General features: G+C 43.2%; 2 protein-coding genes across 3 annotated transcripts; both read right to left on the bottom strand.

Annotated features, from left to right (window-relative positions):
- Positions 1 to 1,019: 1,019 nt before the first annotated feature.
- On the bottom strand, positions 1,020 to 4,332 carry par-2 (proteinase-activated receptor-2a). The gene is given in 2 exon segments (NM_001142721.1): positions 1,020 to 2,721; positions 4,152 to 4,332. Coding segments are annotated over 2 exon segments (1,155 nt in total). The 5' UTR covers positions 4,228 to 4,332; the 3' UTR covers positions 1,020 to 1,642.
- Positions 4,333 to 5,669: 1,337 nt separating this feature from the next.
- On the bottom strand, positions 5,670 to 10,916 carry LOC106563034 (proteinase-activated receptor 1). 2 transcript variants are annotated; one of them, XM_014128241.2, is made up of 3 exons: positions 10,636 to 10,916; positions 9,005 to 9,898; positions 5,670 to 8,789 (listed from the first exon to the last, which is right to left on the bottom strand). In XM_014128241.2, exons 1-3 carry the CDS (start codon positions 10,724 to 10,726, stop codon positions 8,398 to 8,400), a joined length of 1,377 nt encoding a protein of 458 aa, XP_013983716.1. In that variant the 5' UTR covers positions 10,727 to 10,916; the 3' UTR covers positions 5,670 to 8,397. The 2 variants fall into 2 exon arrangements, with proteins under 2 accessions (XP_013983716.1, XP_045545867.1); XM_045689911.1 differs by having other exon boundaries at positions 9,005 to 10,063; positions 10,636 to 10,895.
- Between the last annotated feature and the right edge of the window lie 354 nt (positions 10,917 to 11,270).

The following is an 11,270-nucleotide window of genomic DNA, read 5'->3' on the forward strand; positions in this document are numbered from 1 at the left end:
GTTTTCAACTCTCTAGAGACAGCAGGAGCGGTAGAGATACTCTCAATGATCGGCTATGAAAAGCCAACTGACATTTACTCTTGAGGTGCTGACTTGTTGCACCCTCGACAACTGTGATTATTATTATTTGACCATGCTGGTCATATATGAACATTTGAACATCTTGGCCATGTTCTGTCATAATCTCCACCCGGCACAGCCAGAAGAGGACTGGCCACCCCTCATAGCCTGGTTCCTCTCTAGGTTTCTTCCTAGGGAGTTTTTCCTAGCCACCGTGCTTCTACACCTGCATTGCTTGCTGTTTGGGGTTTTCAGCTGGGTTTCTGTACAGCACTTTGAGGTATCAGCTGATGTAAGAAGGGCTATATAAATACATTTGATTTGATTATATGTAAATCAAACTGCAAATGCATGGTGTTGTCTTAAATACAAGAACTATGCCAATCTGGTATTGGTTCTCTTGGGCATTGCTGCAATAAACAAAGTATTTACCATTTCATGTATGCCTGGACTATGGTCACTTGAGGCAATGCTTTTTAGATATGTGCTTTTTCCACTTTGAAATAGACCCATTCCACCATTTCTTTATTCTGATGAAATAGATTTGTCAACCAAGTTGAAGAGTGCCATTTCAGCAACATCTCTCAGGGTTTAGGCTAAAGTCACTGACAGAACTATACATACTGTGCATCATAGCCGCAGGAAGTAGGGGTATGAGGGTTCTGCAGCAACCCATGAAAAAAAAAAGCACTAGATTTTGAAGTCCTTTATTCACAGATCAATAGAGCTGTCGGCAGCGCAGACAATATCGTTCCCAACCCCAAACTACTCCCTTCGAAGACAATTTAAAATCGCAGCACCCCCACCCCCACTTCTCACAGCTATGCTGTGCATTCAAGATAATGATCCGAATTTCCCCTTTCTATTTGTTCATGCAAGCAATCTCACAACAGAAGGAACCAATGCTGAATGCCACTCGACTGACTGAAAACCAAGGCCAAAGATTTGTTTTATTTTTTATTAAAAATAAAATAAAGACATGACATACTTCCATGCAGAAAAAGAAAATGTATACACAATTTAAAAAAAAAACATTAAATAAACATTTTATACATGTCACCTGAGTCAATCAGATGTGCATTTACAAGGATGCATAGGTGCTACAAAGATCAGCGATTCATGATTTAGGTCAAGTATGGCTCATTTGATAAAGAACAGTGCGCATTACCAGAAGTGAAGGGTCAGTGCTATAGGGCACTGAGAACTAAGTTTACAGTTTCAGAGAGCTGCAGTGCTGGAACAAACTTAATGGACGTCGGACTGTCTAAATGTGGATCAGAAACACAGAATAAAAACAATGCCTCTTCACGCTTATCAATATTGTCCTCTACATAAAACCAACAAAATCTGCACAAAAACTAAAAATGTATGAGAGAGAAGGCAAAGTAATAAGCACATAATATGAAGTAGTCTGGGGTTGCATCTCCATTTAAAATGGCTTAGTCTCCATTGTTACTGATGAAAACAGATGTCAGGTGAAAGAAACATGGTAAATCGACACCAACCCGGTATTCCCTTTCACTCATCCAGTTCTTTGAAAAACATCAGTACAGCCAACTATTTCCACATGACAACCCCACCCTTAACAGGAGCTGCTCTGTGTTTTCCCAGAGTCGGAAGTGTAGGTGCTACTCTTTTTGGAGTACTTCAGAGCGTTGAACGAGACCCTCATTCTCTCCACCGTCCTCTCACTGCGGCATCTCAGTGTGTTCTTCACATGCTGTCTGAACTCCTCTGAGATGAAGTAGTAAATGAATGGATCCACGCAGCTGTTGAGGGCGGCCAGACACAGGGTGGAGATGTAGAAGCCGTAGCCGTTGTTCACTCCTCCGGCCAGCAGGAGGGAGTAGTGCACCAGCAGCATGATGTTACTGGGGGTGAAACAGACCAGGAACATGACCAACACGGTGATGATTAGCACCACCGCCTTGCGCCGATTCTTGGTGATGCTGGCATCTGTCATGGAGTTCTTCAGGGACTTGAGCATCAGAATGTAGGCCACCACGCACACCACAGTGGGAACTACAAATCCCAGGATTCCCATGGTCAGGAAGTAACCTGCGGCCATGCTATTCTGGCTGGGTCGGGTGACGTCGTGGCATGTGATGATGTTGAGGTTGGTCACTGTGACCGTCTGGTCATAGAGGTAGAGAGGGGTGGTCATCAGCCAGACCCCCACCCAGACTGCGACAGAGACGCCGATGGCTACCTCGTTGTTTCTCCTATTCTGGGAGAGTGGTTTGACGATGGCACAGTAGCGCTGCACACTAATACAGGTGATGAAGAGGATGGAGCAGTACATGTTCCCGTAGAAGAAGCCCACCAGGACTTTACACAACCCCTCACCATAGATCCAGTTGTTGCCGTTGAAGTGGTAGGCAATCTTCAGGGGAGTCCAGATGACAAAGAGCAGGTCGGACAGAGCCAGGTTGGCCATGTAGATGGCGGAAGGGTGCTTCTTCTTGGTCCTGAACAGGAAGACCCAGATGGCCATGGCGTTGGTGGGGAGCCCCACAGCAAACACCACTATGTAGACGATGGGGAGGAACACCGTGGTCAGACGGCTGTCCAGGACCATGTGGGCCGTCTGGGAGACCCACACTCCTTCCGGTGACTCGGTCCCCGTGAAGCCTCGGTTTTCAACATCAGCATTGCTCTGCTCTGAGAAAGAGAAGAGGAACAAGGCGAGTAGGAACAGGGCTATTAAGGAATTCTGACAATGGGGTTAAAAAGTATGCCATTTGAATACAATAGACATGTGATTTAATTCTCTGTCAGGTTCACTCTTCAACTCTTACATAGAGCCAACATAAAGACAAATTATATGAAGTCAACTAATAAGACTCCAGGTGGTCATTCTCTCTTAAATCTTGACTTTGGAAAGTCTGTCATTAGTATGTGGGATGACATTTTGGCCGCGTTCCTCTGCCCAGGTGTTGCTCACCTTTGCCAGATCTTACAAAGCCTGGATAAGTATTTTTACCCATCAGCTAACCACATACAGATTGCGATAATGTCAGTCGATGATGTGGCACGCAACCATTGGTTGATGCATGCAACGTCTGAGCAGGGGAACACCGCCACCTTCAAAATAACTGGGAAATGAGTGGAAACGCTAATCAGATGTGTTACATTTATACATCCAGTGAAATATATGTCTCATTGTTCTGTGATAGAACATCTCTTCTCCATTCAATAAAATGTTAGAATTTTCTAATTCGTTTTCATTGGGAAAGCAGATAAAGCATTCACTTTTGCATAGGGAAACAATCTTACAAATTAGGTTACTACACCTCCTTAATTAGGCCCTAACTAGTTGAGACTTCTGCTCTGCACTCCGTTGTCAGCCTAGCCTACATTTCACTGATCTTAGTAGCATAAAGCATTTTTGTCAGCAGTTTTCGGTTTGGCTGTTGGTTTCAAGTGTATGTGGCTGTTCTAGTTTGTATGGCACACGGGGCAAACCCCTACCGCAAGATGCCGCCCTTACTTAAATCCGCTACTGACTTTGTATTAGTCTATAAATACATCTCATCGCCAAAATTCATCTTCTCTCCCATGTCTTATTCGACTAGTATTTTTGAAAGTGTAAGGATAATAATTCAGCCATAGTTGTTCTGAAATGTTTATTGCTTTCCAACATTTTACTCCCTCCTCCATGTTTAATATAACACACCTACATGTATTATTCATTTCGGTTGCCTGACCTGAAGTTTGTGCCACAGAAAGTATTTGACTCTAGCCACAAAATTAAGGACTTTTTTTTTTTAAGGGGGGGGGATTCTGGCAGGTGGGGAGATTTTCGGCACAACACCGGTTCCAAAACGAATGCAGTCAACTTTCAGAAGGTGCAAGTGACACCCCTACACGGGCGCCGGGCTACATTAATCGAACCTTTTGATGTCTTAAGGTTTGTAAGAACAACGACATCACATGACAAGCAGGAGTATTTCACAAACTTGGTATTAATTTAGGAATCAGAGAGGGGATCCGACTCAATACTTTTACCATAAATACATTTAAGAATATCACAACGAACAAAAACACACACCAATAATAAGAACTAGACGAGGGGAAAGGCTAGCTCTTACCAGTTTCCTGAGACAGACAGTGTTCGGCACAGGCCAATAAAGACATAAGTTTCAAACAATGTGTCTTAAAACTCATGTTAACTTCCACAAAAGGATCCAACAACAATCTATCTGCGATGTATGAAGAGTGTTGAGTGCCGACGGCGCGTTTGTTTGCGGATTCCTTCTGTCTGCACGACGTGAAAGTGACCTAAAGAGGAAGTACAACATCCCGCCCTCACGTAACAGGAGGGAAGAAAAAATACCTGTGTGATGTCATGTGGCCGTACGCGTCTGTGTCCTCAGGCTGACTGGCTCTAGTAGGATCTCGCCCGCAGACACTGATCTAAGGTCAGTTTTGTGTTTTTACACAAAGTTAGAATTTAGGGAAGGTATAAGACAGGGATCATCAACTAGATTCAGCAGCGCTCGGGACGATTTTTTTCTTGAGCGGATGGTCGGGGGCTGGAAAATAATTACAACTAATTTGTAGACTGCAAATTGACCACGGGAAACCCAAACAGATTTGACTAAAACATCATTTCAAACCTTGCTGACGTTTGTATAAGACCACATCTCTCTCAATTATGCGTGGAAATAGTTGGTAACAGATTTCCCAAATTAAAATAACTTGTAGCTGATTTTCTGGTGTTTGTATAAAAACAATATGTCAGACAATTAATATTTATTTATTTTTTGCTCAGAAAACATGGGGGCCAAATAAAACCACCTGTGTGGCCAAATTTGTCCAGTTGGAGACCCCTGGTATAAGCTGATCCTAGAGCTGTGCCAAGGGGCAACTTCAACACCACCTGCATAGGTCTAAAGAAAATTACAGCTCAGCACTGCACAGCAGTAGATCAGTAGGTAGGCTTTTAGTAAATAGTGGGTTAACCTTTTAGTGGAAAAGAAAAGTGCATCAAGAATATTTCCTCACGTTTAAAGAATAACAAATAGATTATCCTCTGCCATTTTCTTCTCCTTCTTTATGGTCCCAGTTGCAACACATAACAAAGGTTTATGAGATGAATGAGAGAGTGTGTTGCATAAGGTTCAGTGTCCTCAGGGCAGGCTCAGTGGACGTTCCAAAGGTTTGGTCTTTTTGTTTGACTTAGTCACTAGCATCTCTGTTTGGCCAATAAAATGTGTCCTTTAATGCAGAAGGCTAGTTGCTTGAGGACTCTCAGGTGCTTTTCTCATGCTCTGTTTGTCTTTCTTCAGGTGGAAAGGAGGAATGGAATGGATAGGATTGGTGGTGATGGGGGATGGTATGGGAGGACGGGAAGTAACAATGTTATCTGACCTTTTGTCTTAAGATCATAATAGGGAAAAAAAGTATTGTTTATTGTAGAACTCATTTGGTCAACTACCTGAAATTATCAACATGTATGAGTGTGTGTATATGTGTGTGTGTGTGTGTGTGTGTGTGTGTGTGTGTGCGTTAAAATGTATTACTCAATATTTCAGCAAATCGCAATGCCTTCTCCATTATTTGAAATCCTTCCTCCTAATAAACATTTTTTTTAAATGAAAGGATACTAAAAATGAAAGAATGCTTTATTATAAACACTTACCATTGCTTTTTTGTAATTTACATTTTAGTCATTTAGCAGACACTCTTATCCAGAGCGACTTACAGTAGTGAATGCATACATTTCATACCATGCATTTTTTTTTTGTACTGGCCCTCCGTGGGAATCAAACCCACAACACTGGCGTTGCACACACCATGCTGGTGTTGCAAACACCATGCTCTACCAACTGAGCCACAGGAAAGACTTGTAATGGCTTTATGGCACCTAAGACCATTAAAATTCAGCATATGTTTAATTTATTCAAACCAAATATGTTCTATTAGCAAGCTGAGTACTTGTTTGAACTATATACCGAACACAAATATGCAACATGCAACAATTTCAAAAATGTTACTAAGTTGAGGTTCATATAAGGAAATCAGTCAATTGAAATAAATACATTAGGTCCTAATCTATGGATTTCGCATGAACGGGCAGGGATGCAGCCGTGGGTGGGCCTGGGAGGGCATAGGCCCAGCCAATCAGAATGAGTTTTTCCCCGAAAAAAGGGCTTTATTACAGACAGAAATACTCCTCAGTTTCATCAGCTGTCCGGGTGGCTGGTCTCAGACAATCTCTCAGGTGAAGAAGCCGGATGTGGAGATCCTGGGCTGGTGTGATTATACGTGGTCTGTGGTTGTGAGATGACATTGAAGGCGGCATATGGTAGAGAAATGAACATTCAATTCTCTGGCAATAGCTCTGGTGGACATTCCTGCAGTCAGCACGCCAACTGCATGCTCCCACAAAACTTCTGACATCTGTGACAAAACGGCACATTTTAGAGTGGCCTTTTATTGTCCCCAGCACAAGGTGCACCTGTGTAATGATCATGCTGTTTAATCAGCTTCTTGATATGCCACACCTGGCAGATGGATGGATTATCTTGGTGAAGGAGAAATGCTCACTAACAGGGATTTGTGCACAACATTTTAGGAAAATAACCTTTTTGTGCGTATGGAAAATTTCTGGGATCTTATTTCAGCTCATGAAACTTGGGACCAAAACTTGACATGTTGCATTTATATTTTTGTTCAGTATAAGTAGCTACGAAGCACCACCCGCTGGATGTAATGTGAAATAAAATTGACTTGAAGTAAGTATGATTTACACCAATAGGGGGCATCACAGCACTACTTACGCTACCTTAGCACCCCTAGGCTGAGTATTGGAGTTGTCTGAAAGCTTTTCCATTACTGCAAACACACTATCTATTCACACAATTGGAAATTTACTGCAATAATGAGTCTGAGCCTTTTTGAAATCGGACAGTGTGGTTAGATAAAGGAGAGTCTTGTAGCGATATAATATATAGTGCATGGTATTTCTATGCAACATCGACAACATAGGCTATATATTTCACATTGCCGAGTAAATATTTGTACATAGAAAAAAATTGTAAATGTTAACAAAATGAACAGAAACAGATCCTACATTACAGGCATGGACGTGAGCTCACTAAAACCGGCGTATAAAAGCATTTCCTTGTATTGTCAACAGTGTTCTTTTAAGAAACAGTACAATACATGATTGAACAAAGACCCCTTTGTTATTCCCTTAACACAAACCATCAAACTTCATAGACACTGCTTTTGGGACCATAAACCTGCTTCAAGAATAGCAACTTCAACTTCCATGGGAAATATATTTAAGATACAAATTTAAGATGTTATACATTATCATGCATTACACTTTTATAAATGGAAATGTTCCTTTTCTCACACCCTAATGTACCTTCTTGGTGGTTGGGTTCAGGTCAGAAACAGCTTTGATCCATTTCAATCAGACCAGCAGCTTCTTGCACTGGTTTGGCCGGGGTAGGCCGTCCTTGTAAATAAGAATTTGTTCTTAACTGACTTGCCTAGTTAAATAAAAGGTCAAATTATTGTTTTTATTTAAAAAACATTTTTTTTTAAAATGGATCTTCTTCATATAGTTGGGCATAGCCAAACCAGGCCCAGGAGTCACAGGCTACAGATGTATGTCTGACTGAATTCAATGTATGAGCGAAATCCATTCCGTCTCCTCAGAAAAAACCTAGCTTTGGTCCATGGCTATCTTTAAGACCATATATACACTTTCTGCACTGTCTGAAAAGGGGGAAATACACTGAGTATACAAAACATTAAGAACCTCTTTCCATGACATAGACTGACCAGGTGAATCCAGGTGAAAGCTATGATCCCTTATTGATGTCAGTTGTTAAATCAACTTCAATCAGTGTAGTTGAAGGGGAGGAGTCAGGTAAAGCCTTGAGACAATTAAAACATGGATTGTGTATGTGTGCCTTTCAGAGGAATGGGCAAGACAAAAGATTGAAGTGCCTTTGAACAGGGTATGGTAGTAGGTGCCAGGCGCACTGGTTTGTGTTAGGAACTGCAATGCTGCTGGATTTTTCATACTCAACAGTTTCCTGTGTGTATCAAGAATGGTCCACCACCCAAAAGACATCCAGCCAACTTGACACAACTGTAGGAAGCATTGGAGTCGACACCTTGTAGAGTCCATGCCCAGAAGAATTAAGGCTGTTCTAAATGCAAAAGAGTGGGGTGCAACTCAATATTAGGAAGGTGTTCCAAATGTTTGGTATACTCAGTGTACATACTAAATATATATTCCTCACTTCAGTCAATTAAATATATATTCTTCACTTTAGTAAATGAATCAGAAACAGCTCTCTGTATCTCCATCCATCAGACCAGGAGTTTATTGTACTGGCTGCTGAGGCTGGCCTGGAAGGTATCCACCTTACTTATCCTGGTGCTGGTCCTGGAAGAACCAGAGGATGAGGCCAGGTTCTTCCCTCCCTCTGCAGCCGCCCGGCACCCCAAAGCCCCCGCAAGCTGCCTCTGGCACCGGGACGAGCCAAAGTAGTAGACCAGGGGGTCCAGGCAGCAGCTTATGCTCCCCACACACAGAGACACCAGGTAGGCCACGTGAGTGGCGTCCGGCTCCCCTGCCACCCGCCCACCAATCTGGAGGTAGTGAGCCAGGAGGATGGCGTTGGTGGGCGTGAAACAGAACACAAACACCACCAGCACGATTACCACCATCACCACTGCTCGTGCCTTCTGCCTTGAACGACCTAGATCAAATGCCAATAAAAAAACGTTGTTATCCTCTTATGGGGAAGGTTGTTGTGCAGAAGACATGGAAAAGAGAATCAATACAAAGAGCCAACTTTTTAGACCAAAAACTTGGTCTGGAAAACCGCTCCTATTAGTAAAACTGCATGATGACAGTGGGTGGTCACTGTGCTGCATATCATTTGTGAAGTGCATGAGTCTGGTTTCTATTTACCTATGACGCCGCGTGGAGCCCTGTTGAGCACCTGCACCACCCGGGAGTAGCAGGTCACCATGACGAACAGCGGCAGGAAGTAGAGGGTGCAGGAGAGAATGGGGAAGAAGAAGAGGTAGCGCCCCTCTAACAGCTTCAGGTCCTGGATGTCATGGCAGGTGGTTATGCCCAGTGGGTCGTAGTAGACCGTCTGCTGAGAGAGGACCAGGGGCAGCGAGCCGCCCACAGCCAGGACCCACATGGAGCTGCAGGCCAGGGCTGCGTTACATGGACTCCTCCAGGCCAGGGAGTTGATGGGGTAGGCCACGGCCAGCAGGCGGTCCACGCTGATACAGGTCATAAGGAGAACGGAGGAGTACATGTTGCAGTAGAAGGCGGCGGTGACCAGGCGGCACATCCCCTCGCCGAAGCCCCAATCGTTGCCACTGTAGTGGTAGACGATCTTGAAGGGCAGCAGTAGGGTGAACAGGAGGTCAGCGGCCGCCAGGTTCAGCATGTAGATCACCGCCGGCTTCATGGGCCGGATCCGTCGGGCAAAGGACAACATGGCAACAGTGTTGAGGGGCACGCTGATGAGGAAGACGACGGTGTAAAGCGTCGGGATGAAGATGGTGGACAGACGGCCTGTGAGGAAGTTGTTGGCCGTAACAGAGATAGCGTAAGACCAGACTCCTGTAACATTCCTGACCGAGCCCAGTTCTACCTGTCCCAGTCTGGACCCGTTAATAAACCCAACTCTCTGTCCTGGTGCGGATCCATTGTTGAGTCTGCCTCGGGGCCCATTTCTGTCTTCGTTTGGGTAGTAGTCCAGCAGGTCCAGATCTATATGCTCGTCTGTGACCAGGGGCCGTTCCGTGACTAATCTCCTGGCAAAGGTCCTAACGATGGAGCTGCCTGAGCAGAAAAACATAGAGACGTGAGTCAGCCACACATGAGGATAGGTGTGGAGCACTGCAGTCTACATTGTAATACAGTCATAGAGCTCAGTGGTGTGGAGAGCCTCAAACAGACTGTTTGGTTTTCTTTATAGGATTTCCTTGAAATGGGATGAGGCATGTCCTGATATGAGAGGATACAATGTTAATAAAATGCTTATCCTGTCAATAAAATGGCCAACTACTTAAATGTGTTCAAAAAGAACACTTCTGGGGTCATGACCATGGCAATTCATTTCAATGTGTTTTGATCCATCACAGCCTATGAATGAAAGGTATATCAGTAAAGTACACAATGTGAGAGAATGAATATAAACCATTATTTCTGGTTACAATAGTCTATAGGCCTATTGAAAATATACCATGACTTGGTCATTTATATTCAGGAATATGTATGCCTGATTGTCTATAAATGTTTGGCGACAATTTACAACAACAAAAAACGTGCATGATTTTGTTGGCTACATTTAGGCCTATGTTGTGATAATTCAGTGCTTAAAAATGAAGTCACCTTCCACACCGACCTATTATAGCCTAGAAGAATGAGTTAACATTTGGAAAATCATTTGTGTGGCTATGTATCAAGAGGGTCTACTAAGTGTCGCCTACACGTTGTTTGTATGTAATACTTTAAGTAAAAGTGACACAGTTTATGAGGAAACAAACATTTCATCACACATGGGGAATTCTACTCACCGTTATAAACCGCGGACGACGCCGCATGCACGGCTGCCAGGAGAAGAAAAGTTCTATACAACATCCTACCAGAACCGCAATGAAGTCCCATCAAGATGAACAGGTTTACTAATAAAGCCTACAGCGCTCCTGCTAGATCTGGAAACGTTTTTTTAACCTGTAGGTTTGGTCTGTCTCCTCTATGTTGCTGTACTAAACTGTCGCTTTCAGACAGTTCACAGGCGCCTGTCCCACCATGACGCATATCATAGCATTTTTTTTCAGCAGGGCGCGCATTCATTTCTTCTGATGTCATCAGATAGGATCAAAGATCGGAACGGAAGAATAATGAAGCTGCATGTCAAAGATTTCACGTTGGCAATATTTCATGTTGAATTACATTTTTGACTGAATGGAGATCGATGTTGTTTTCTTGTTAGGATAATTGTTATTAAATAGACCTAGCCTACGGATTTTTGGAAAACAAAAGTTACTTTTCTGACACTGATAGTCCCAGTTATTTCTTCCTAGACCCACAACATAAAGTTTGACAAGAGCAGACAATAATATTTTTCAACAATTTCATTTATTTCAAACACTGAGGTCATATGTGAAGATTGCTATTTTGCCAGTTTGATGTGTTTTAGTTCAGTGTG

Source organism: Salmo salar, chromosome ssa11 (genome assembly GCF_905237065.1).
Source record: "Salmo salar chromosome ssa11, Ssal_v3.1, whole genome shotgun sequence".
Lineage (NCBI taxonomy): Eukaryota > Metazoa > Chordata > Actinopteri > Salmoniformes > Salmonidae > Salmo > Salmo salar.

What these genes read in the sequence shown, in the direction of transcription:
- LOC106563034 (XM_014128241.2), bottom strand. Translation starts at nt 10,726, where the DNA reads ATGGGACTTCATTGCGGTTCTGGTAGGATGTTGTATAGAACTTTTCTT. An exon ending in GTCGTCCGCGGTTTATAACG is followed by an intron (nt 9,899 to 10,635) that starts GTGAGTAGAATT and finishes TTTTCTGCTCAG; the next exon opens with GCAGCTCCATCGTTAGGACC. An exon ending in GGCTCCACGCGGCGTCATAG is followed by an intron (nt 8,790 to 9,004) that starts GTAAATAGAAAC and finishes CATTTGATCTAG; the next exon opens with GTCGTTCAAGGCAGAAGGCA.